This window comes from Neopelma chrysocephalum, unplaced genomic scaffold (genome assembly GCF_003984885.1).
Source record: "Neopelma chrysocephalum unplaced genomic scaffold, ASM398488v2 Primary Assembly neopelma1_44, whole genome shotgun sequence".
Classification (NCBI taxonomy): Eukaryota; Metazoa; Chordata; class Aves; order Passeriformes; family Pipridae; genus Neopelma; species Neopelma chrysocephalum.
In genome coordinates this window covers 7,271,917-7,299,024 of record NW_020897703.1, presented here as the reverse complement: position 1 = coordinate 7,299,024, position 27,108 = coordinate 7,271,917, and the positions used below count along the sequence as shown (strand labels likewise).

Here is a 27,108-nt window from a genome sequence, read left to right as displayed (position 1 = left end):
GGAGAGCCGGGCCGGGAGGGGCGGCACAGGTGAGGGGGCACTGCGGGGACAGCAGGGCCGGGAGGGGCGGCACAGGTGAGGGGGCACTGCGGGGACAGCCGGGCCGGGAGGGGCGGCGCAGGTGAGCGGGGACAGCGGAGCCGGGAGGGGCGGCACGGGTGAGGGGGGACCGCGGGCACAGCGGGAGAGCCGAGCCGGGGGCCAGGCTGGCCGCAGCGCCCTGCGCTGCCCGCGGCTCCCCCGGCGGAGCGGCGGGACGGGAGCGGTGTGCGCCGGGGGCGCGGGACGGGCCCAGCGGGGTCAGAGTCGGCTGTCCGGCTGCCACCGCGCTCTGCGACTGGGACAGCACGCTGAGATGTGGGATCTGAAAGGTCTCCTCCCTCTTGCTGCGAAGAGACTTCTAAAGTGTAAATAGCGTGCTCTTCATCGCTGTTTCGTTTAAAACTCCTCTCCCTTTGCATGGCGTGGTCGCTCAGGAGTAAACGCAGTTTCAGCTTTTGGAGTGTATCGAGGGACAGTCCCAGTGTGTGGCTGCAGTATCGTGTACAGGTGGCGTGGCTCGCTGTCACTGTCACAGAACTGCTCTCCCAGAACCAAGATGTTGGTGAGGCACTGGGGAGCAGCTGGACTGGTCGTAGATGATTGGTGATTAATCACTGCTGCTGTAGGGCAGCAGCTTACAAAAACTACCTATACCTAGAGTCTTCCAGTTTCTGCAGAGTGAACTGTCTTCAGAAGGGGAAGCACCTGAGAATGTGCTAAATTAGGGTGTAATTTCAGAAGGAAAAGTGGCAGAAGGACGTTCAGAAATTTTTGAGTCTCTTATGAATTTGGTAAATTTTAAATTACTAATTGTATGCTGTAGCAGATAACTTTCAGCTGTGTACTGATACCAGGCCCTTTCTTTGTTGTCCTTGGGGATTTTTTTAATCTTTTTTTACTGCTTCCTTTACTGTTGTATTTTGTTTGCTGCCATCCTGCACTCACTGAAACTGGCATTAAAAGTTTTGAGCCCTCATCTGAAGGGATCACTACTGTCTTTCCGTAGCAAGTTGTTTTGTTTTGTTCTGAGCAGATCTTAATCACACAATGTTAAAAGCAGTGGTTGTACTTAGTTAGTGCTGATCAAAACACAAGGGCTTCTTGAACTGGTAACTGATTGTAAGTTAGCAACAATAAAAGATGTGTGTAGGCCAGACGGGTGTTGACAATTCTGGCTTGAATGAAGAAGCTTGGAGTAGGTAATTCTGTATAAAAAAATGCAGTCTTGGTCCTATAGGTTATTGCTACATATGATGCAACAACTTGATTAGAAACATAATTGGCAGTATGTAAGTAAACACGTCTGAAAGCTGTAGAAGTATTTGCAATGTTTATTAACAGCAGCAAGTAAATAAGCACATAAGGCTCATGGGAGTTCTGGTATTTCTGAAAGTCAGGGCCATAGCAGTTGTTGATGTTTAGCATTCAGTGTAAGGTTACCTTCATATCTCTGATGCTTATGTAGAAATGGTCAGTGAAGAGCACAGTCCCATAGTAACGATAGTAATGTTTGCTTCACGTCATTCCTGGCCATAGCAATTGTTATGGTGTGGCAGTGTCTGATTTCTGGAGAATTTGCATTAGCCTTCTACTCCGTGAGGGGAAAGTATGACATCAGTGTCATGCCAATGACCATCTGTCTGTAGCACAAATACATTTCATAACTGGCACTCTTTGGCACTCCGTGCTGTTTTCCTCTTGCAGTCTTGAAGCAAAAATGTAGAAAGTAAAATTATGGGCAGAGCAGTGAAGGTGCTGGTATCACACCGACCTTCCACACCACCAGAGTGCTGTGTTGTGGCTGACTCTTCTGCACTTCTATTATTATTTCTAATAACAATTCAGGTGATTGTAGTGGAAAAGAAACAATGCATCTGTAATGTTATAATGTGCTATTATATGAATGCGAAAGTCAGCAAGGAAAATTACGTGTTTCTACTGAGTAATAAACTTGCTATTTACAGTTACTTCACTTAGTTTGTAGCTGTGGTGACCTGTAATTTGCATTAGCTGTAAAATGGGAATAATGTTGTGCTGTCCTAGCATTGAATGAAAACTTGCACTGAACTTACAAGTGATTTTAAAATGCCTTAAAGATGTCTCATCTGTGGGAAAAAAACCCAGTTGGACTATCATTTTCCCTTATATACACAAATACTTAGTAATGCAACCTTAAGTGTGAGCTTTTGTAAAGAAAAGAAAATCTGTCACTGTCATCATATCACTCTCTTAATTTCTAGTTCACCGGTATTGCAGGTTTCTTACTTAATAATTAGATAAATTGTTTTTCAATTTGGCTTTGAAGGGAGATGTTGCAAAACAGCTGATCCAGATGCCTGACTTTATTTTGTTACAGTCAGAAGATTTTGTGACAATTACAGTGTATTTTTTTTGCAGTTGAAGCTCAAGAAAAAGAAAACAATTCTTTGAGCCCTTAAAAAAATTCATAAATTATAGAAGTCAAGAACTTTAAGCCTCAATTCCTAGATCTTAAATAACTATGTGCAGTGTAAATCATGTAATTGTTGGTACTTTGATGACTCTATCAAAGCTTCCACCTCTTAGCCTGATTCAGAGATCCATTGGATGTTTTTATGTGAAGCTAAGAGTTCTTCACAGAGGAGAATGCCAGCATTTTCAAGAGAATGAATTGTAGGTTGGGTGGTTTTGAGTAGGCTGAAGAAAACCACAAATGTACTTACTCTGAGCAAGAACACATCACAAAGTTAAGGTTCCAAAAATGCGCTTCCATTGTCCTTTGATGTTTCATCAACACCTCTGTTACTGAAGCATTGCATGACAGTTTCCTTATATTTGTGAGACTTCCTCTGTTAATATTTTAAAAGTTAACTTTTACAATTGTAGGTGTTTTTTTTCTTTTGTAGTTGAGGCAGGAGAGACAGGCACATCTTGAAAGCAGTATCTTTCTGGTGACAAATGTTTCTGTTCCTGAAAAGTATGTCCTGTTTTTTCTTTTTTCTTTTTTTTTAAAGCAAGGTGCATATGACTTATCTCAATACTGTTCTATGAAATTAGTTTGATTTCATATTTTCATGGCTCTTTATCTTCTTGTGGTGTGTTCTTTGCCAACCCCAAAGCCCAAATCACTATTTTTAGTGCCCTGTGTTTGAAAAACTGGAAGTGTTTGGTATGCTATGTTGTTGTTTCTGTCTGTAAAAGTCTGTTTGGTAATTCATTATTCAGAGCATTTTAGTGGAAGTGTTGGAGGTTTTTTTTAGTTATTTTAATTATTTATCGACTTAATGATTACTGTTTTCAAGTGTGCATTGAAACTTCTGTATGAGAGTTACAGGTTTGCACATATTGTCTCTTGTAATCCAGACTGGCCATATTCTATTTCTATTTACCATGTGCAAAAGCTTCAGGCTACTCATTCCGTGTCTTTATTGAAGATATATAATCTTAAAAGACTGTATATTAACAAAATTATATTCCGATTTTGTTACAGTGGATATCAGACAGCAACTATAATAAAGCAAAAGGTCTAAAGCTTTTATGAAACTTATTAAATATGATCACACACATGCATTAATGTTACTAAAATTTTTAATACTTCATTAAGTAAGGCAGTAGATCCAGGGAAGTTACAATTCTTTCAATATTAAGCCAAACAGCTTGTAAGAAACAAAGATTAACTGTAGCTTTGTTTTATTCCAAGAAAAGTAATACAAAGGCATCTTCATAGAGGTGGAAAGGTTGTGAGAGTGAACTTGCAAAATTCAAAATCTGAAAGAATAAAATCATAACTAGAGCAGTCACTTTTTTTCTCTGTCTTCTGTAGTCATATCATACCTTCATAGGTACTCTGCTACCAATTTGCATGAAGAAATGTTTTAAAGTCTTTCTTGGCTTTCTGCACTTCTGCCTAGACTTGGACAGAACTGCACCTTTAAATGGTGATGTGTGCTTTGGTTCAGGAATGCAGTCATGAATTCAACTCCTAATCATTTTCTGCTCATGTGAATCTGTTTACCTTAAATTTAGCTAAAGATAGAATTCTGGTTTATTTAGACTGAAAATGGGTCAATTTGATGTTTCTCGAGCGGTGTAATGAGAATTATATAGAGTTTGACGTAAATTTCTGCCATTAAACTAGGTTTTGTTCATTCTGTCCTTACAATAGACCTATTGTGAGATGAGTAGGTAGGACAAGTCTGGCTGTTTAGCTTTTGTCTGCCAACTCAGTGTGAGTGAACTAAATATAAATACTTCGACCATCCTAGTGTAGTGTAAGTGCTTATTTATTTAACACAGGACCTAAAGCTTTGCACCATTGTTGTTGTTGTTGGTTAATGTTATTTGCACTAAATAGCTGTTTTTTATGTTTTCTAGTTTGTGAAAATTATATTGTTCCTTTTGAAAGAGGAATGATTTGGTGGTGATGGAGTGCTGCCACTGACAGATGGACTCACAGGAAAGAAGGTGAGAATGAGCAGCTCTGTGAAACCACAGAGGCTTCCTGAAAAATGCCAGCTCGGGATCATCCCGGAAAATTAAGTGATATCGGCATCCTCTTTATGTAATTCACACTAAAGGGAAGAAGATTAATTTAGCTACAGCTTCAGTTGTGTCTGGAACACTAAACTTACTACAACAGCAACTTAGTTGATTGTTGGAACTTGTGAAGGCAGAGCCATAGGCTAAAACCTTGAAAGTAACATTTTCAGGTGAACAGTAACTCATATCTGTCACCTGCACCTGTGAATTTTGATCCTGGGTCAGTAGCCCTGCAGTAGACTGTTTTTTCATTCCTTGTTTGTTCCACTAAGATACCTGGCAGAGGTCAGATGTTTTTGTAATAAATCCTGTTATGTGAATGTCCAAATCGGTCTTATGCTGTTTTCTGAAGACTTATTAAATGGATAAAAGGCCAAACAGCAGGACTGCCTTTAATGCACAGTATATTGGTGAAAACTCTCTATATTATTGTGTTATGTTCCTTGGTGTGCTTTGCCCATCTGAGTAAAATCTGTATTTTGATTTTAGGTTAAATGTCCTAATATTGATATTGGATTTTTTAGCTTTTTTTTTCCCTGGCCTATATATTACTTGATTGGTTCCTCTTTAATTTACTTCTACTCTAAAAACAAGTCCTTTTTATTTAAAATGCAAGATGGACTCTGCATTTTAATTCTGTGTTTGTTTTTTGGATTAAATAATTGACCTGAATTTTAGAAGAGTTCTTGACTGTCACTTTTTTGATTTTTTTTCTTTTTTTTCTTTCTGTTTTGTAGAAAAAAATAAAGATATTGGGGATGGGCTCAGGAGCTAAGAGAGATAATTTAATCTCTTAGTTGTTTTCATCTTGAATGTTTCAGATACACATTGTGTAAAGATATTGTTCATCCTGTGCACCAAAGCTAGCAAAATTTGTAGTTTAAAAAAATGTGAGTCTGCATGAATAGAGCTGCTTGTGTAAGTTGTCCCCAGGGCAGCCTATCAAACCAGCTTTTTCTGGGTTTGATTCAGGTTTGGAGTACATTTTATTTCTTTTGCCTTTTTTTCTAGACGAAGATTGCCATTCCATCAAAGCTTTTCTTACCTGTCTTTATGTATATATATGAACTTCACAAGTTCATGCCAAGCTGCAAGAACTTATTTATGCAGGGAGTAAATGACTTGACTTTTGGTAAATAAGGAGCTAAACCTACTTTTCCCTGCGGGGTATATAACAATCTATTCTTTATAAAGTTTTAAATAAATTTAAAGATGACTCTTAATTTAACTTGGAATGCTGTGAGTCTATATCGATGCTTAAAATGACTTTTTGTGTTTAAATCAAGACATTGCACAAATTGTTAAAACTGTGGGTTTGTTGTCAATGTTTTGAGGAATTTCTTTGTGCTGAGTTGGAGAAGTTGCTGACTGAGCATTCAAACCAGAGTGTGTGGAAGTGTTAAACCAGCTTTGGATAGTTCCAGTCACTCCTGCAAGCCCAGATACTTGCATTGTTTCAGGATTTTTTTGTGTGTTTCAGTTGATTTGAATGATTGGGTCATTTGAATCTGAGAAACTCATTAAGAATTAAAAAAGGAAAAAACCCCAAACAAGCAAAACCTCATTTTTGTCTCTAAGGGTAGAAATGAAAGTATATCAAGGATGAGCTTTTACAGGTGTAATGTTTTGAATGGGAGCAATTGGTACATGGTAAAGTATAAATGAAAAAGAAAGCTAATGGTTTCAAATAGAAGATACATATTTTTTACATTTAAATAACATTTAATTTACAATTTGATAATTATTAATGTTAATTTAAATATATTGGCTTCCTGAAAGTGAAACAAATGCCTGAACTACTAAGCCTTTCTGACATATGTGAAAAGTAAACTATGAATTACTAAACTACAGAAAACTTCATGCTTATTGTGTTCCAATTTCCTCCAATCTTTGTAGCTCAGAAGAGGCAGAAGGAGCCAAAGAGAGAGGCCTGGTCTATGTTTGGAAGGCTGGTTCCTGCTCTGTAACTCCAGAAAGGCTTCTAGGACTCAGTGGCAAGACTGTATTACAGGCAGCCCTTGGAATACATCATGGATTACTTCTAACAGAAGGTAATAAACATCTTAATTGTAAATATCTGAGGCAATAACAGGCTTCAGTTATTGTCAAGTTTTCTTTCACATGTTCTTTTCATTTTGTCTGTGTCTCATACACAACTTTTAAATTGCTGGATTTTTAACTTTGCCTTTATTTCTTTCTTAGTTATAAATTATTTCTATTTCAACACAGTTTTATATGCATAGATTCTTCTTTCATATTGTTATTTTTTTTTTCTTAACAATGGCTCTGGATTTTACCCTCTAAAGATGTTAATTAATGTAATCTGAACCATGTTAACTCAAAATGACATTTCTTTTGAAGTCTTTCATTCAAAAAAGCACAACAAGAAGTTTCTCTTGATGTGTAATAGCTTTGTCTTCTCTGCTTCTGGAAAAGTCTGTAGTAGATGCATTAGAGAGTCTTGGTTTGTGAGCAGTTTGAGTCTGTGAATTGAGGTATTTCTAAAAGCCAGTTCCTTAAGTGTTTGTGTACCTTGGTCCATCCTTGTACAATTCAATGGACACACAGTAAAGACGCAGCTGGAAGTTGCTTCTTTGATTTTTCTTTGACGTTTTTGAAGGAAAGTTTCCAGGTTATTTGTGAACCTGCTATAAATAGCTCTCCTCTACTGGAGTTGTTATGGACATCCAGTGTTTTTTTTAAAGAATGTGTTTCTTTCATAATTTAAAAGGACTTTTTGCATGTGTGTTCTTACCCCATGAGGGATGTTGTTTGTGGATGTGATTTACCATTTTTCTATCACTGTGAAAACAGCTGTTAATTTTAAAAATTAACACACCTTCTCTCCCTGATAGGGCAATCCTGTTTTAGTGCAGAGTGGCAAACAGTACAGTTTGGTGATAGCAGGTCTCTGTTTGGGAAGATGAGCTCTGTACTGTGTTGTGCTCTTCATGTGCATTTGTATGTCCTTAATACGTTGCGTGTTCTTAGAATAGAAAGGACCAATAAATACACTTAACTTGACTACAGTAGAATTTTTAGCAGAAAAGCATTACTTATTTCAACAGTGCATGCATGCACAGGGTGACATTAACATGAGGTATAGAACTTAACACCAGCAACAGAGAGCAACCAGCAGTCTTCATATATCAATAGCCATAGTTCTGCTGAGCCTACAGTAAGCTGGGAATTGATATCTGTTTATCAGAAGTGTCTTCAGATTTTTGTGTTGATTTAACAATTGCTTTTACACTCATGCTAGGTTTCTTTTTTCCCCCCTTCCAGGTGGAGAGGTCTACAGTTTTGGAAAACTGCCCTGGAGATCAGGACTGGAGGAGTCATGTGTTAATAGTCCTATCTTAGAAAATACTTTGCTTGGACATCGTGTTATTACAGTGGCAGCTGGCAGCTTCCATAACGGAGCCGTGACAGAAAGTGGTGTGGTGTACATGTGGGGCAACAATTCTGCTGGCCAGTGTGCAGTTGCTAATCAGCCGTGTGTGCCAGAGCCACAGCTCGTCAGTATTTGTGATTCTGAAACAAGTCCTCTGATATCAGTAAGGATTTTGCAGCTGGCATGTGGAGAGGAACACACACTGGCACTATCTCTGAGCAGAGAGATATGGGCTTGGGGGAGTGGCTGCCAGCTTGGGCTCATAACAACAACTTTCCCAGTGACAAAGCCACAGAAGGTAGAGCACCTGGCAGGACGCGTTGTGCTCCAGATTGCTTGTGGAGCCCACCACAGCCTGGCTCTGGTACAATGTCTTCCTGTGCAGGAAATGAAGCCTATCCCAGAGAGATGCAATCATTGCAGTCAGCCTCTTATTACCATGACGGACAAGGAAGACCATGTAATCATTTCAGATAGTCACTGCTGCCCACTGGGTGTAGCACTGTCTGATAACCCACCAGAAAACCATGTCTTGTGTCCCTCATCGGAGACCCTTGAAGGAAAAAGTGTAACAAGTGGCCCAAGTGACGACAGTCAGAAACCACCTGTGGAAGAACAGAGGCTTGTTGGTTTAGAATCTGGTGGGCCAAGTGTGCTTTCCAACGATGGACAGGAAGGTAGTGGAATTTCTGGTCCCGGAAATACTCTGTTCCCAGACAAAAAAGAGGTGAAAGAGTACTTAATTAGTTTGTCAGATCACTCATTAAATGAGAGCCTGGATAAAAACATCTGTACAGAACCTGAACAGGTTGGTACTTAATAATTAGCTCATAATTTACTATAACTCCTCTTGCAGATGTGACAATGTTACTCTTTCCACAAATGAAAAAGTGTAATGTAGCTATGGTGTTTTTGTAGTTTCCAAGTGTTTTTCACTGTGATGGTTCTCAACTTTTAAGTGGAAGATTTTTTTTTTTTTGTCCTCCATCCATGTTCAGTTGTGTGGGAGCAGCCTTGACAGTGCTGTAGTCTCTCCTGTTCACTGTCTGCAGTACCAGAACCAAGTAAGCTAATTTCCATGCTCTGTGTATTCCATGATGCATGGGCTTCCATTTACATTGGGCAGTAAGCTGACACTTGTCTGATTTACCTTTAAGGTCAAGCTTTATTTTCTGTGCATGGAACTAATCCCTCACAAATCTGTCTGATTTCTCAATCAGGTAAAAATTGTAGATTGCAAGTAAAGATTGCTAAACATGTGGACCAAAAGGTTTCTAATGTTAATGATGTAGGGGTGGCATAAACTTATAATCAGGGATGGGAAACATGTAAGTTTTTGTGGTGTGGAAAATGGTTCACCAACACTGTTTTGATGCTATAGCAGAACAGTCAAGTACCCCTACCTTGGTAAGCATCAGAAAATGCTCAACATGAAGGCTCAAGAGCTGTTTGCAGCTTACTGACAAAATACTATGTTTTCTGTTTTTTGGGGGGAAAAAAAAAGACATAAAGACATGTAAGGGTGAAGGGAAGAAGATAAAACCCAAATCCACTACACAGAAAACTAATCCAAAATCTTGCAGTGCAGTCTGGCAGTCCCTACCTAACTAGTGTCCTGTGAGGAAACCTGCCACTCTGTGGCCTAATATGCAAAATTTACAGTGAAATTCTGAGAATTTCTTTTGTCATTTAAAGTGTTGTGTAGACATCTATTTCTTCTTTTTTTAATAGTTACAGTAAGAAATTTTTCACAGTGGTTCTGAGAGATAAAATTCACAGTACCTAGTAAATAATTGATTTCTGTTATCACCTGTGATTGCAACAAAAAAAAGTAGTTTTAAAACCTGTCCAGTAACTTGGTGATTCACCAAGTTATGTTTTATTACTCTGAGGAAAATTTATTTCAGAGATATGAAGATTGTGTGAACACAGTGATTCTTTCTTTTGCTTTTTGCTAATACAAATACATTCTAGCAGTTTTGGGCTCCTCAGAATCTTGCAAGAACTCCCACCATTGAGTGATGAGTGAAACATGTAGTTTCATGCTCTCTTTCTCAGCTCCTCATTCCTGGAATATTTCCAGAGTACTGTTTTCCTTGCACAGTTCCAGGAATCAACAAGCCTGGAATCGGTTCACTGAATCTTACACAGCTGAGCGTACATATAAAGAGCAGAGATGAGGTCTAATGTAATGTTTCAGCATTAGTAAAATCCTTCATTTCTCTTTGCTTTCCTACACAAATCAGTTTTCTTTCCTATATTGCTAGGTATGCCTTATTTATAAATAGGAATGAAGTGAGTAGGAGCAATCCCAAACCTTTAGCCTAGGCTTTCACAAAAATAAAGAAATCAGAAGATTGTTTTTATTTTGGTAGAATAAAATGAGCTATAATATTTGTAATAATACCATTTTCCACTATGTATTAGGTGGGAAAACGTGAGTTTGCTGTCTTTGCTTTAATATTCAAGCCATTTGGCAAATATCATCTTGTGCATTATTTTTTATTTGGTGGGTCAGCTGGCTGCTATTGTAGGTAATGGTGTGCTGGTCCTAAGAATTGCCTTCAGTCAGTTTGTCCCCTAGTGTGACTTGATGATTAACTAAGCTTTATATGGATACAACAGTGGCATAAGGGGACACAGCCCAGACTGGTTTTAAGAGAGACCTTGTGAAATGGATCCATGAGTCACTGTTTTCCTTTTAACATACTGAAGAGAAAACTTGTCTCTCTGTAAATACAGCATGCTCACTGATGCACTTTAATTGGTGGCAAAGAAGTTGGTAATAAGCCTAAAATTATATCCCTTTTTATATTTGTTGGCAAAGATCCTTTATTTTTTTGGTATTAAAAACCCTCAGACCTACAGTCTCTTATGGACGAGCTACAAGACAAGTGCAAGAGGCAAAGCCCAGTCCATGTAGAAATGGTGCTTGGTCCTAAAAAAAAACCAGATTCAGAGCAATAGATGCATACCTATTTACATTCTATACAGTTAAAACCCATATATAATTTACAATAAACCTTTATAGTAAACATAATGTCTTGTTCAGTATAGCCCATTGTTTGAATAGTGAATGTGTATATCATCATCCTTCTGCCAAGTGCTGTCTGGTGTGATAGTTTTCAATTTTCCTTTGGTTTTAGCCTTCTCAAGAAGACCAACTCAGTGCTTGTATCCCTGGCCCTCCAGGTCCCAGCACATCCACCTTGAACAGCCTGGTGGCCTCTTGTGCCTCAGCAGTGGGTGTCAGAGTGGCTGCCACGTATGAGGCTGGAGCGCTGTCTCTGAAGAAAGTCATGAACTTCTATGGCACATCCTCAAGTGAACCAGGATCTCAGTCGGGCAGCAGGTCCCCAGGGCCTGAGGCTCTGAAAGACAGTCGAGAAGAGCAGGTCAGACTGGAATCCATGCAGGGGAAGAAGAGTTCCAGTTTAGTAGATATTAGAGAAGAGGAATCTGAAGGAGGGAGTCGCAGGCTTTCCCTGCCTGGCTTGTTGTCACAAGGTAAAAGAGCACATTGGGGAAATAACACTGGAAATATTATATTAATGTGGAGGTTTATAAGTGGGAAAAAAACCCCAAACACTTATTGAACACAAATTTAATGATCTATCAAAGGTCTTTATGAATTCTAAGCTCTATCTTAGGACTTGAAAGGAGTGGAGGGAGTAAAGACTAGCAGATACTGCATGCTGAGAAAACCAAAAGCATAGTGGGTTTACAAATGCTCTTTAATGGTAGGGTGGGGTAAAATGAGCACGTTGGGGTAGTTTGGGCATCGTGCTGCCAAGTGATGCTAAAGTATCTTTCATGTCAGTTGTGCAGGAGATAATCTGTGTGGCCTGTAATCCCTACTGCACTGAGCTGGGTTTGAGCCAGGGACCTATAAATATTGCAGTTCCACTGCCGAACTTCAAAGTTAATGACCTTCTTCTCTCGCAGGTTTCAGTATTGTTAATTGCTCTGAATGTGTAGATGGTTTAGTTCTATATTGGTCTTGGATCTGAGGGGAGTTTTTAGGAAGTATTGAAATCTTTTGTTTGCTGCAAGGATATATTTTCTTTCAAAACACTTTTTTTAATGTATAGTTTGTTTTGGTTCCTTTGATTCATTATAACTGCGTAGTTCTCATATGCCTATTATCCTTTAGCAGCTGCTAAAAACTCTTTGGGATCTGCCTACTTTAGCACCTATGTTACTTCAGTGTATCTGTAACCTATTGTCTTACACGTCAGTCTTTGTTCTCAATCTTAAATTAAGACTACTTTGAGAAGTTTTGACCAGTTATCTCAAGTAACTGTGTAACACAGTCTGAGCGATCTATTTACCAGCAATGCATGGCAATTTCTCTAATTATTGGCTTCTGTTCAGTTTCTCCAAGGCTCTTACGGAAAGTGGGACGGGCAAAAATGAGGACTGTGGCTCTGACTCCAACCTACAGTGGTGAGGCTGATGCTCTTTTGCCCTCTCTAAGGACAGAGGTGTGGAGCTGGGGAAAGGGGAAGGAAGGACAGCTAGGACATGGTGATGTTCTGCCAAGGTGAGATTTCTTTGATAAATGAGGTTTTTTATTCACTAGGTCACTAGAAAATTTTAAGTATTGAACTGTTTTAAATTCTCAAATTTAAACATCTGCTTTGCATTGTATGCTTGTTCTTTGAAGTGTTGTGACCTACATTTCTCCAAGTAACATTTTTTTAGGCTGCCTTGTTAGTGAACATCAATCAGTTATGACTTTTCCCTATGTAATCACTAGGAGTTTTGGTGATATTTTGACTTTGTGCACATTGAGGTGAGGTTTATCAACTTTTGCCCTTCCTGACCATTTTGACTAAACTGGTTTGTTGCCAAAAGACTCCATGTGTGTTTGTTTTTTCTAAATTGCTTTGGGACAAAAATAAAACTTGGAACATGTTTTCTGTATTAAGAGTACCTCTGATGATATTTTTTTTTCTCCTTCTACTCCCCCTTCCCTGCCTTATGGGTTCTGGGGATTGACAGGCTTCAGCCACTGTGTGTGAAAAGCCTTGATGGTAAAGAAGTGATTCACCTCTCTGCTGGTGGCCATCATTCCTTAGCACTCACTGCCAAATCCCAGGTACAAGTGATTGTTACCATTTATTGTTTTTCTATGGCATAATTGTCATGTTTGGTCTTTTCTAGGTTTTTTTTTTTTCTTCTAAACTTCTGTTCCTGTTTATGGGAGGCAGCATCGAAGTAGTGTGGAATCTTAATCCTGTTTCTGCCCAAGCGCTGCATGTACTATCAACGTTATGTGTAAAGATTGGTGTGACTTGATCTGGTACATTCCATTTCTGATGTGAGAAGACAATTTGCAAATATAGGAAGACAGTGGAAATTAGGGAATTGCTTCTTGGTACATGAGTCTTCTATCCTTGACTTGTGTGTGTTTGCACACTTGATGTGTTGTACTACCACACTTCAGTATGTGTCCATGTATATAAATTTACATTCTAATGTTTAGCAATGCTTCTTACAGGTGTATTCATGGGGCAGTAATGTCTCTGGCCAGCTTGGTCACTTGAACTCCCCAACAACAGTTCCTCGTCTTGCAAAGGTACTTTTGTTTCTGTGTTTTTCTTTTTTCTGTTTAGGGTCACTTCTTATACCAGTGAGTGCAAAGTATTTTCTAAGAACGATCTGTTTATGGATCTGTGGGCTATATAGTAATAGAACCCTTGATTTCTTTGGCTTATACTTGTGAAAATCTACCCAAGAAATCCTTTACACAGACTTCCACTGTTTTTTGACCACAGTGAAGTTCTAAAACTGAGAAATGTGACTGGTTGTATCTTCTTATAAAATTTCACTTTTACCTTATATTTGGTGCAGTGCTGTAACTTTTAAATACTTTGGAACTGTTTATATAGATTTCCCAGTTAAATGTAGAGGGGAGAATAGTGTCCCAACCTAGTTCAAGCTCACTCATTTAAAAATAAAACTGAGTTATAACTGAAAGGCAAAAAAATCAGCCATTAGAAAGGAAACTGAAAAGAAAGATAATTTTCAGAATGCATGCAAGGAGTTTATTTGTTAAGAGACACTGAAGTTGAAAAATGACCAGTTATTGCAATACTTTTCTTGGCAGGTGTATTATATACGTGTGGCTAGAAGAGTTAAGTACTCTTCTCTCTTTCCAGCCTCGGGTGATGATTCCTAATGTCTTCCTTCCTCCTGAATTTCAGGTGTGCGGTGATGGTGTTTGGAGTACAGCAGCAGGACTAGATTATTCCCTCTTCTTAGCAGATGAGAAAGATTTCCAACCTGGATTATATTACAGCGGCCAGGAGACAATAGAAAATAATTTGAATGAAAATAGCTGTACTAAGAGTCCAGTTTTATTACTAGCCTGTAGTAAGGTGAGTGTTATTTCCTTGAAGTTAGTACAAATCCTACTGTGCTCTTTGGAAGTAGCACAGTGCTGGTGGTTCAACTAGCTTTAAGGATGTCAAGTCACATACCTGGTTCCTAGCAATCAAATCAGGAGCATAGTGTATGCAGGACAGAGAGGAGGCCTAATTAGTATTCCCTCCCTATTTCTTGGTATTCGCTTCTGTTTGAGGGGCAAGGAGGTGTTTCCAGTGTGTTTAATGCATTTCCTTCCATGTCCATGTATGTGCACAGAGACACACACACTTGTATTCCTTCTGTAAGATTGTTGTAGCCATTCTCTTCTCTTTTAGGGTGACTGGTAGGCTCTGACATATCAGAATTGGCCTGTGAGTTGCTTGTTGAACAACTTTGGCTCAGTGTTTCTAAGGAACCTTCTATATGGCAACCAAGGAAATAGAAGTAGAGCTCAAACTCTGAATTACTCTGTGATATTGCATGTGAACCAAAATTAGTGAGAAGCCACAGTCAGCATTAGTGCTGACTTATAGAAGAATTTTACTTTGAACTACTGTGGAAAGCAAATACCTACTGCTAGTAATATTGCAGTATCAATAAACTGGACTCTTATGAATAAATTGACATATTCCAGGTCCAGAAAGAACTACAGTTCAGAGCACAGTCAAATACTAATAGAGCCTTCGTATTCTCTCTTTGTATTTAATGGGAGAAACAGTTGATATAATGATGCTATTTAATATCAACATTGTTGATATAATCATACTGCAGTTCTGAAAGTGACTGAACTTAAGGTCACTACCTCTCAAACATGGAACGGTTGCATGAGTCACCTTAAAAGATCATCTATTTATTGTCTTTTAGGCTCTGTCAGAGTCAGGAAAATGAACAGCAATGACTATAAATGTTTCTTCAACTTTTGTCATTCTTGTATTAAGCCAGTATTGAATGGGTTGTTTGTCACTGAAGGTAATTAATACTTACTATCACTTAGTGCTCCCAAAAATATGCTTTATTTTGCTTTATTTTAATATTACTCTATTTTCAAATTGGAGTGTGAAAAGAAAAATATTAAAGTGGCTGGTTTTTTTTTTCTCTTTTTCGTCTCTCAGGTAGGGTACATAAGCAATGTGATAGCTGGTGGTGACAACTGTTTGGTCTTAGTAGACAAGAATGTAATGGGATATATTGCCAGTTTGCACGAGTTGGCTTCTACTGAGAGAAGGTTTTATTTCAAACTGAGTGAGATCAAATCTCAGGTTCTTAGACCTCTTTTAGGTTTAGGTAAGACCCTCTTTTAATATTTTCTTTGATATTGTTTCCCCTATGTTCCACAACAAATTTATTTTATGCAAAATTTAAAAGTAACAACATATTTTTATATATTCATATTTTAATAAAAATTATATATTTATAAATTATATATTTTTAATATAAAGCTGAGGTCTTGCTCTTCTCCCCTGTTTGGATGAACGGGTGAAATACAGCTGCATTTTGACATCAGCATTCTATTGTTAGTTTTTGCCCTTTCCTGACATTTTCACCTGAAATAACTTAATTTTTTGATCTGTATTTAGTCTAAAATTATTGCATTTCTGATTCTGGATAATGTAGCCATGAGGTGAAAGTGCTGATAAAGCATCTAAACAGCACCACGTGGTAACTCTCTGTTAATGGGTGCTGCTCTTTTGTAAGGTAGGCTAAATTGCTTTCTGGTCTGTTACAGATAACTTGGGCAATGCAAATACAATCCAGTTGTTGCAGGAAATGGCAAGCAGGTTCAGCAAGCTGTGCTATCTCATTGGTCAACATGGAGCTTCTTTAAGTAGCTTTCTTCATGGAGTAAAAGAAGCCAGGAGCTTGGCCATCCTGAAGCATTCCAGTCTCTTTTTGGATAGTTACACTGAGCAAGTATCCAATTCCCTCTCATCTTGAGTCTCTGCAGTCTTAATCTACCGACCGCAGCAAGCCCTGAGTTAAGGGAAAGTAGGTCATAAGGAAAGCTACATAAGTAACTGTTGTGCAGATTGTATTGTTGCAATTTAAAATGTGTAGAGAGTTACACAAACTAATTGATTTTGTAGTGAGATGTGTATTTCAAAGTCTTCACCAGTGGAGCACACGGAACAGCATCAGTTTCCCTCGTGTACAGCTCTTCATAGAAACTCTTCTTTGGTTGCTGCCTGTAAGCTTAAATGTTGATTACTTCCTAAGGATATTGTAATATAATGTGGCTAGGCTGCTAAGTAAAGCTACCTTTGGGGGTTTACTGTTGTTACTAAATGCTTTTTCAATAGTCATTAACTAAAAATTGTCTTCCAGAAGAACAATTCTTCTGTCCTCATACTTGCTAAATAGCATTGCACCTTTCGCCCAAAAGCTGGAGCTGCTTTAGTGCTCAGAACTAAGTCTGAATTATCCTGGTTATTGTTTTTATTGTCTTAATGCTTTTGGGAGAGGAGGTCTATGCAGTCACACTGTTTCTTGTCTTTCCCCTCAGTGACCTCTGTAGTTCCTGGATAATTTCATCTAAATATAGCAGGAGTTTTATCATACATAATAACTACGGGCCTTTGTGAGAAATATTGCTTGACAGTTTAAATATGTCCTATCTGAATGTAGTCTTGGTTACCAGACATTCTGAAAATATCTAAGGAAACAAAATTTCAAGATATCAACTTCAGTTGTTACACAGTAGCATTTTGAATAGGCAACTAGTTGCACTTTTTTCAAACACAAGCACAACAGATAACACTTTACTGGGTTTGTGATGAACTTGTGCTGTAGGACCCTAAAAGAAACTTTCTTCTCTGTTTATCACAGGGGTTGTTCATAACTGTAAATGTATTTTCTCCTTTTCTTACTTAGTCTTTGATTTGAATTTTTCTTGTAACCTGGATTTCCAAAATTGGTTCCCATTACTCAAAATAGAAAGTCAAAGACTGAACTACCTAATTTCTGTTCTCATTATTACTGCTTGTCTTCTGCTCTCCCCCTGTGCTTCCTGTTGCTTGCACATTTTTCTGTGCATGCCATCAGAACCTCACTGTAGTGCCACGAGCATCTTTCACGGATCAGTTAGGCAACATAAGCCTTATCTGTTAAATGGGCTAAGCAAAGCCCTCTTTCCTTGGAGAAAGGTGTTTTTAAAAATGGTGCAGGGGAGAAGTCATAGGTAGAATGTTGAGTAGCAGGAAAAGAGAAAATTCCTATCTTGAAATTTCCATTATGGCTGTAATTAGGAGCTTGCAATATTAAATTGTTGAAACAGATGGTCTATCCTATACATGTCCAAATCTGGGAGAAACAAAAATAAAATTAAAGTAAGCCCTCTACATTGTGCTAATGGCAGCAGAAGTGTGGAATAGTAATGCGTGTTCTGTGTTCCATGTTGAAGGTGAATGCCAAGTGTTTGGTAACATTGAGTATTTCTCAAGTATTAGATAACTTACATAGTAAAAGATATTACAGATCTCATTATAAACTGTTGGGAATTACAACAGTTGCTACTTTCAGGGATATTTTGATTTTTGTAACTGAAGATCTTTTTCTTTCCTATATTAGGTATTGTACTTCAGTAACAAACTTCCTCGTAATGGGAGGATTTATGCTCCTTGCAAAGCCAGCAATGTAAGCAAACCTTTACCATTTTCTGGACTTTTTGGTCAACTAGCAAAGAACTGTAAACAATGGAGTGTGTATGTGTGTAGTAATGAGCATGAAGAACTCAACGTGCTTGAGTACACTAATTCCTTTCCCATCAGATGAAGAGAAAGTTACCTCAACTGTGATAAAAATTTAGGTTAAAATGCTGCTGACTGAGTTCAATTACTTTATTTTGAAGATGGAGAAAGGAGGCAAAAAGCAGAAGTGATTGCAAATTCCTTCAAAGAAATGTAAATACTTCAGATAATGATTTTTTGAAAGCTTAGTTTTGAGGTTAAATGTTCATCATTACTTAGTGTTTGCTAGTGTTTACTTCAAATGTTCCTGTCAAAAAAATAGAGAACAGGAATTAGCTAGAGTAGGTAATGTGAATTCACTTTCATTTGAATTCTTTATTTTTATGGAAGTGCTTTAAAATTATGCAAAAATAACATTTCTGCATGTGTGTCTTCTCTGCCTTTCAAGACTTCTGTACTCTATTTCATGCATAAATGCTTGTAAATGTGAGGAAGGAATTGTACTTTAAGGCCTGAGGTAGTATATTTGAGGTTTCTATATCATAAAGTAAAACTTTTCTCTCATTTCAATAGCATTTTTGTCTAGGAAACAAAGTAATGACACTGGATTTTTCACTTTAGTACTGTGAAGAAAGTGTTGCACTGAGGGTAGTTTTCAACTAGTCTGTGGAACTGCTACCTTTCCTTCCTAAATTCTGTAATCTGGGAGTAATTGTTAGTGTTTATGAGACACTCTGAATGCAGTGTAAATGATGGTATTGAAAGTTCTTTGAAACACAGGTACCTCATACAAAGAACCTTCTGCACCTGAGGACCAATGCCAAAATCTAAATACAAAATCCCACTGCAGAGAGGCACTGAGAGTCTTCTTGCATTGTTCAAGATTTTTAGGTTGACTTAAAGGAAATCTTAATTTAAGTATAAGCTTGTTAATAGTTCATACTGAAACCACTCATACTGAATTCATCACATCAGTTGTCACTCTCTCAGGTGTCACAGCTTCTACTGCAACCAGGGTCTCATTAGGAGAATAACACTTCAGGGGGGAGGTGTCTTACAAGTTTTGTCCTGTTCCTTGCAAAGGGAAGTCAAGGATGTCTTTGCTGATAATGATAAATTTCCCCCCACTCCCTTCCCAAGGGTTAACTGTCTTAAGTCAATGGTCAATGGTGTCAGCCTGTCTTTCATGGATGTTCTTCAATATGTAGTCCCAACTTTAGAAGTGCCAGCTTCAACGGAAGTCTCCATAGCTGACAGGTTTTTCAGCATGTCCTCTGAAAGAGTAGATGAGCTGTACTCAGTTTTATGAATCTGTTATTATTTGATGCTTTTCTACAGAGAAACCTCCATGTGAGGATCTCAAAGCACTTCAAAAAAGGCAAGCCAGACAGGGGGTAAAATTAAAATCAGGAAATATGGTCTTCTCTCAAGAAGACTTTATTCCTAAGGCTTGTTCACTAATGGAGTTCTTAAATATCATTAGCAGACCTAACAAGGTACATTATTTTGATGCGTGAAATGGCATCTCATGAATCATGTAGCATTCTTAGGAACCTTGCTCTGCAAATCTGATCTGTTTTGCTGTCCCTGGGGACCTGCTCTCTCAGCCTCACCTAATTCTTGCAGCTTGTGGTTTAAATGCTTCACAGCTGGATGTGTTTTAATGCACCTGTCATATGTGCCAGCACATGTGTGCACACAGATATGGTGAAGGAGAGGGAAAAGTAGGTTTGTTTTCCTTTTAATGAAGAAACCCTGGTTTTGTGTGGTAATGCATTGTCTTCAGAATCATTTCCCTCTTCTTCTCTGAACTAGATTAGTTCTCCCTCTTGGAAATCAGACTGAGGATTGAACAGATTTCCTGCCTTTCTTTGAGGTAGGATGTAATTTTTGTAGTTAGGGGAAGAAATGGTCAGTTGCCTTGACAGCAGGGGTGGGGAAGAAGTAACTTCAATATGTTTAGGAAAGTGCACTAGAGCAAAGTTAAGATTCTTTCAGGCCTTCTTGTGCAAATCAACAGTGTTAGAAACTTACTGCTCTAACAGTAATGGGGAAGTCATGCCCCTGTTTGCTCTTTACTAAACAAGTGTTAAAGGGGAGAAAGGCACTTGGGTACAGTCCAAGTCGGGCATCGTAGTCAACTTTCTTCAGCCAGTTTAATGACTGAGCATATGAAATTAGAAATAAGAAACAAGTCCCTTGTTGCAGTTATTAACTTCGTGTCTTTACTGCTGTACTTCCTCAGACTACATTGTGAATAGATTAGTAAGCAGCATGGATTTGCCTCTATGATTTTGATTGGTTTATGATAATTGAAAAAGGGGCATTCTGAGCTCATTCATATTTACCTAAAGCATCACTAATGTCTTGCTGTCTTCTTTCTTCTCTCCTGTTTCCCAATGGTCCCATCATTTAGAGACTTCTTGAGTAAAAACCATGAGCTATTACAGAAACTTTCTGAAAAAAATGAGGAAAACCTCCAGCTACTGGAAGTTTTGAATGCTCTGTTTTTCATGCCATTTGGACGACTTCATAATTATGCCAGAACTTTGCTAAAGCTTGCCACATGTTTTGAAGTGGTAAGATTGCTTTGTTATCTATAGTTCAATAAATACACAAGTGAAACTTATGGCTTGGAAGTAACTGTGTGAAGCAAATGCCAGGTAATTAGAAATAGCTTAGTCCTCAGAGGAGCTGCCTCAGACTTGTATTTGCTGCAGGGAAGATCTTGTACATTAATTTGCACAATCTTGCACCACACCTGCACAAATCACATGAGGGGTAGAAACTTGTTACCCTGCCAGAGCTTGTTTGTGTGCCTGAATACTTAATTGCAAATATATTGTTTTGATGTTCACCCGGTGCTTTTCAGTTTCATCTGGCAGCATTGCTGTATTACATGGCTGTAATACTCTACTACAAATACTACATATATATTAGGTAGACTATTACCACCCATTTAGTATGTAATTGCTTTGTTTTGAAATAAAAGATGACTAAACAGGAGCGGTAACTACTTGTATGTTTTGCCCAATATAGTAATTTAAAATATTAGCACTATTTCTGCTACAGCTTGTTAAGCTGCAAGAAGGTAGATCATGTAATTGTGTATTAACCATTCTCTTTGTAACATTCATGGAACTTCTTATGATTTTTAAAAACTCACAGCACACCAACAGAACATGTGCTACAAAATAATTCAGTCTCCTGTTTATTAACCAGACCAACTGTGATGTATTTAGTGCTGATTTAATAAAACGAGCAGTTGTGTTGCAGCTTGGTCAGTATTGTTGGTACAGCTGTTCAGAAACACTCTCAGGTCTGTCTTACCTTGTGCCCTACAGGCATCTCCAGAATACCAGAAGCTACAGGATTCTAGTTCGTGTTACGAGAGCCTTGCTGTCCAAATTAGTAGAAAAATAAAAGAAGCAGAATACACACTTGGCTTCTGGAAGACCTTTCCTGGGAAAATGACGGTATAATGACAATTGTCAGTCCATTAGCATCTTGAATTTCTATTACTGATGCTGCTGTCCCAGTTGCACTTCTCAGTTTTCTAATTGGTGTTGCTGTAGTACTCTTTAGAAATGAAGAGTTCGGTCTTTGCTCTATAAGACAAATAGCACTGACCTTAAGTCACAGTCAGTGAGAAATAAGATTCTGTAATTTGGTTTTTCACTCTTCCTGTAGGATTCCTTGCGGAAGCCAGAGCGTCGTTTAATCTGTGAAAGCAGCAACCGGGGTTTGTCTCTACAGCACGCTGGAAGATTCTCTGTAAACTGGTTTATCCTCTTTAATGATGCTCTGGTACATGCTCAGGTAAGACAGCGTGTATCCAAGGAACAAAACTTTTCTCTGCTTCAAACAACATTATACGTTTTTCATATAGTGAAGTTTTTGGACTGTAAAAATAAATCTGAAATTATGTACTTTTTTAACATTTGATTGCCATTGCTGTGGCTGGCATGGTTTCTGCTTGCTATTTCTTGGACCAAGGGGATAGAAAGAGCCAGTAATGCTTAGTTTTTCCTACTCCTCAAAGAAAGGAAAAAAAAACATTCAGAAAAAGCATGGGGCAGGGCTAATGGATCAGTACCTGATGAAATGTCCCTTCTCTTTTCCTGCAGTTCTCAACTCACCATATTTTTCCCTTGTCCACACTGTGGGTAGAAGCTCTTTCAGAAGAAGCTGGTAATGTGTGAGTATTCTTGTTTGTGATGCTGAAGTAGTCATATATTCTTGGGAGAGAAGATGAGCATTTTATAACCAATTATTGTGAACTAGGACTGGAACAGTGTGATTACAGTCATCTCTACCCTTTTTTCTTGTTTCAGAAAATGTTGTATTTCTATGTCTTAAAAAAAAGTTGTATAAACATCAGAAAGAAGAAGGGAGCTGAGAGGGAAGAGAGTATTCTTTCCTGCTGCTTTTTTTTATTGCTGACTTAAAGGGAGTGCTAGCTGGAGAAGGGGAGAGAAGATACAGTATTGATGCTCTAAAAAAACTTGCTTTTTCAGGATGGAATTTCACAGATTAAAATACTTTCCCCCTATGTAGGAACGGGTTGAAGATTACAACACCAGAAGAACAGTTTGTTCTTGTTTCTTCAACACCACAGGAGAAGGTGGGCATATCTACAAATTTGGCACAACTTCAGTGATATGAATGAGGTTTTCTCCCCTACTGTGAAACCAAACTGGGAGAAGGATTGCCTAAGTATTCACCAAGTATGAAGTCTTCCTGCAGCTTGGTGTGCAGGGTGGCTGTACACGGTGCCTGGCTGTAGCAGTGCTCCCATGCACAGCACTGCATTGAGCCGGGCAAGGAGATGACTGTGTTTGCTGTAAGGGTGAGATTCAATGCAAAGACAGGCATTAGCTAAATTCTGTGATGAACCACTTTCTGTTTCAGACCAAGTGGCTGAGGGCAATAAGCCAAGCAGTGGATCAGGCCCTTAGAGGGACTTCTGACATAATTCCATACGGAGCTGGTGGGAATGTGCCAAGACAGGAACCTCCTATTTCTCGCAGTGCCAAATACACCTTCTATAAGGACCCTCGATTTAAGGATGCTGTTTATGATGGAAGGTGGCTTTCGGGAAAACCCCATGGCAGGTAAAAGCATGAATGTTAACAGTTGAAAACAAAATGAGCTTGTTGCTATATCAATAAGTAGGCTCACTCACAGAAGTGACCTGATTATCTTATACGTTTGCCTGTCTTTGTATTTTTTTCCAGAGGGATCATAAAGTGGGCAGATGGGAGAATGTACTCTGGGACTTTCCGGACCGGGCTGGAGGATGGGTAAGATCCTCTCACTACTTGTGGAGCCAGAGGGCAAAAAATATTTTTTATTGTAATTAAAGGTTTTGCAATGAATCTCACTGACTCAGGGTTATGTACATTAATGTTGATATACAGATAATCTCTCATTTGTCCAGAGGTATGCTAGTTGTCTTCACAAAAGACTGCAGTTGCCAATGATTAAAAACTTGCTCTTTCATAAAAACTGAAACTAATTGGGGTAATCAACTGTAGGATAGAGGAAGGAAATGGTAAAGCAGCTGAGAAAGAATGAGGGGGTGGGTGTCATCTCATAGGCAGAGGAAGCCAGTTGAAAAGTCTGCAGTCAGCTTTCTTCTGCATAGGTAACTATTAACGTCTTGTGTTGCAATGCTTTTGCAAAAGTTCTGATATTGTTTATTTTATCCTTTCAGAAAATTCAATGCCTTTCATACAACGTAGTGTTGCATCTTCTCTAATGTTTTCTTTGCTGTATTTTTGGTAGAGTAAGGGTTTAATAATTCAGCAAAGAACCAAATCTCGACTTCAGGGTTTGGGTAATGAAAATAAAACTAATGAGAGTATGCGATCCTGATGATGAAGATAACTAGTACAGAGGAGACTGAAAATAGGATGAACGGAAGTTCTAGACGTTATCAAGTTATGTGGTTAAACAAATAAGACCACTTGAAAGTAACTTAGTTTATTACTAAGCTTTGAATTGATCTGTGGATTTCATTGCTGAGAATCTGCTTAGAGCACTGTTGAGGCTGAGAGGTTAGCTTACTTCCAGAGGCATTTTTATATGCATCTTGTGAGCAGACGTGTCTGTACTGGGCAGGATAAAAATGTGAGGAGTCCTGTTGGCTTCCAGATGAATTTTTGAAGTATTGAGTTGGAGGAGAAAGTGAGATGTGGTCTGACTGCAGACAGCTTTTTAAAATTCCTCTTTGCTACTGATATAATATTAAACTATAAAACCAGATTAGAGCTTTGGTCATTTGTAACTAAGTGGAAGTAATCCTGCTGATTTTAGGGTTGTTGGAGATGGAAGTATTGCAAACAAATCCTGACCAGAAATGCATGTATTGGTATTTAGCTGTAATTGCTGAAATTATCAAATGCATAGACTTGTATTTCAGCGTGCACGTTATAGTCTCAACACTTAACAGTAATGTCTTGTTGGGGTAGACATGCTCTCAGGAGAACCTTCCTAACTTCATTTAATCTCTTCAGGAGATTAAAAGCAATAAATGTGTCTCATTTTTTTGGGCATATTGAAATTCTGCATAATTCCTTGCCACTCACCACTCAGCATAATTGGAAGCTAGCATCCTTTTAAAAATATTTTCTGTGGCAATATATGTTCTCCTCTCTCCCTGGAATAAAGGTGTGCTTGAATTATCGAGACCCAAAGAAAATAATAAAGGTAGAAGCAGTCTTAGGATCAGAGAAGACTGAGAAAAACGCTGCAGTGTGGTGGAGAGGGGTGTATTTACAACATGCCACAATCAAACAGGAGAAAAGCAGTGTGGACTAAATTGACCTAGTGATGCTGGAATACTCACTTTCTCATAAAAAAATAATCTGTAACTGCTGTAGTTAGAGATGCGCCAAGAATTAAATAGAGCACTGTGATTTTAGAATGGGTCTGTGATATGTATCTGCTCTGTTTTTCATGAGGTGTATTAGCATTACAGCTGCTTGTGTTCCATTTCTGTGCACTGGCAGGTATGGTGAATACAGAGTGCCAAACAAAGCACTGAATAAGGATGACCATTACGTGGGGTACTGGAAGGAAGGCAAAATGTGTGGGCATGGAGTCTACAGGTAACATGTGGCACTTGTTGCTGTCATTGCAGAAGGGAGAGCAGAGCTAACGCTGCTTACCAAGCCTCTGTGCAGCTTTGTGACATTTCAGACTTGTGGATGTAATTAGCTTGGCTTATATTCTGCTTTGCTTTTGGTAGATTGCTCACGCTGCAGACTTGTACAGTGGTCTGTTATTAATGTCTGTTCTAATGTTGCTGCCACCTGCCAATAATACAGGATTCTTTCTTCTGAGAGAGAAATATATCAGCTAATGACCTCGCTGGTTGTGGAGAGAGGGGGTTTAAAACAACGAAGCATCAAAAGACTTGTATTAAAGGATTGCTTTTATTCCAAATATATTTTAACTCTAGTTCCTGCTTGGTATGGTTGTAATGCAATTCCTAGAAGGAAAATGAAAGGATTGATCTGTTTTGGGGAAAGGTGGAGGAGGGGGAAAGTACCCAATAAAAAAAACAATCAAAAGCCCCCAAACCAGCCCCCCAGCAGAACCTTAGATTCTTTTGTTGTTGTTGTTGTTGTTGTTACAGCTATGCTACGGGTGAGGTGTATGAAGGGTGTTTTCAGGATAACATGCGTCATGGGCATGGGCTGCTACGCAGTGGGAAGCTGACCTCTTCCTCTCCCAGTATGTTCATTGGCCAGTGGATAATGGACAAGAAGAGTGGTTATGGAGTCTTTGATGATATCACAAGGTAATGCTTCCAGAAATCCTTAAAACTCCAGTATGACATGCAATTGCAAAAAGAGTAGGAAAGGACTTGATTTGTTAGTACCAGTATTAGTGCAAGTCTCTTTCTTCTTTATTGCTAGGCTTTCTGGGTTGATGATCTGAAAAAGTGAGTCTAGAGACTGCTTTTTTGGTGTTGCTTCTGAAGTAAATGTGGTGGGGTTTGCTTTGGGTTTTTTTCTGTTTTCCTTTTCTATCATACTCCTGCCTGAAAACAAGCTCTGAATGGGGTGTCTTATTGAGGTATCATGTTGTGTGTGTGCTGAAAGTTTTATGAGTGTTATGTGAGGAGTATTCTTTCATCTCAGGCCTCTGAGACTGTGTTGTTCAGTGATGGATATACAGGACTCAGTAAATTTCAGCTCATGCTCAGGTTTTCCATTTACTTACTCTGTCAGTGCAATGGAGGGAAGATGCTTTCTCTCAGGGCAGAGCACTAAAATTACCATCTCAGACAGAGAATTGCACTACACATGTACATTAAATGAACACTGAGCACAGATATATATGGTCTGCTTTTCAGTCACCAGTTCATTTTTTTTTTCTGAAAAGAGGTTTTGCTGAAAGCCCAAAGAACTGTTTTTGGTTCAACTGAACTGAAAGCCCCCTTCGAAAGCAGAGTAGACAAAATCTGTAGAGTGAAAGGGGGTTGTTTTTCTGAAACAGAGCTATTTTAACATCTCTAGGTATTTCCTGATGTCAGTTTTGCATCTAGTCTTGCTCAGTGGTGGTGGTTGTTCTTATACTGTAGTGTCACAATGCCTCTACATACTTTCTTTAGTCATTTATTTACCTAGGACAAACGAAAGAGATTCCAGCTTTTCTTGCAGATCCTCTTACCTCCAGAATCTGTAAATGCAGTGGCAGGTCATGATGAGGGAGTGTGGCATTTGCTTTCTACTCCAGAATTACTCAAATATGAGTGAGCTGCCCCCATGTAGTTTCCTTTCTGGTCTCAGGGAAGGATGTGTGCATATGTTTGTGGCCTAAGGATTCATTTTCTGCAGTTATTCTTCAGCCCAGACAACTAAGAAATAGCTGCAGACACTTTATTACCTGTTGTTATTGTTGCAAACCAATTATTGGGGCTTCCAATTTCCATCCTGGTAACTGAGCACGCAGCATCTCTCTTCAAGGAGCCTTCACCCAGCTGAGGCCCCTGTAGTAGGCGCGAGGAATTGGAACAGCATCCTGCTGCCTTATGGGTCCAGTCAGCTGGGAGAGACCCCTGAATTTAGTTTAATGGCTGACCTTACT

At 38.8% G+C, this 27,108-nt stretch overlaps 1 protein-coding gene across 4 annotated transcripts in view; it reads left to right on the top strand.

Annotated features, from left to right (window-relative positions):
- The window catches only part of ALS2 (ALS2, alsin Rho guanine nucleotide exchange factor), a 38,197-nt gene that overhangs the window by 105 nt on the left and 10,984 nt on the right, over positions 1 to 27,108 (top strand). For 2 of the 4 annotated variants that reach the window (XM_027678259.1, XM_027678256.1), the window contains exons 2-21: positions 4,396 to 4,485; positions 6,457 to 6,611; positions 7,846 to 8,762; positions 11,101 to 11,461; positions 12,329 to 12,497; positions 12,959 to 13,055; positions 13,458 to 13,535; positions 14,164 to 14,337; positions 15,439 to 15,610; positions 16,053 to 16,233; positions 17,891 to 17,956; positions 20,426 to 20,588; positions 21,354 to 21,485; positions 21,700 to 21,828; positions 22,137 to 22,207; positions 22,567 to 22,633; positions 22,921 to 23,123; positions 23,247 to 23,312; positions 25,023 to 25,121; positions 25,652 to 25,816. In XM_027678259.1, the coding sequence (XP_027534060.1) occupies positions 4,466 to 4,485; positions 6,457 to 6,611; positions 7,846 to 8,762; positions 11,101 to 11,461; positions 12,329 to 12,497; positions 12,959 to 13,055; positions 13,458 to 13,535; positions 14,164 to 14,337; positions 15,439 to 15,610; positions 16,053 to 16,233; positions 17,891 to 17,956; positions 20,426 to 20,588; positions 21,354 to 21,485; positions 21,700 to 21,828; positions 22,137 to 22,207; positions 22,567 to 22,633; positions 22,921 to 23,123; positions 23,247 to 23,312; positions 25,023 to 25,121; positions 25,652 to 25,816 (3,485 nt within the window). In that variant the 5' untranslated portion in view covers positions 4,396 to 4,465. Of the gene's footprint in view, positions 1 to 4; positions 30 to 64; positions 122 to 4,395; positions 4,486 to 6,456; positions 6,612 to 7,845; positions 8,763 to 11,100; positions 11,462 to 12,328; positions 12,498 to 12,958; positions 13,056 to 13,457; positions 13,536 to 14,163; positions 14,338 to 15,438; positions 15,611 to 16,052; positions 16,234 to 17,890; positions 17,957 to 20,425; positions 20,589 to 21,353; positions 21,486 to 21,699; positions 21,829 to 22,136; positions 22,208 to 22,566; positions 22,634 to 22,920; positions 23,124 to 23,246; positions 23,313 to 25,022; positions 25,122 to 25,651; positions 25,817 to 27,108 lie in introns of those variants that run through there. The other 2 variants (XM_027678258.1, XM_027678257.1) reach the window with 2 other exon arrangements.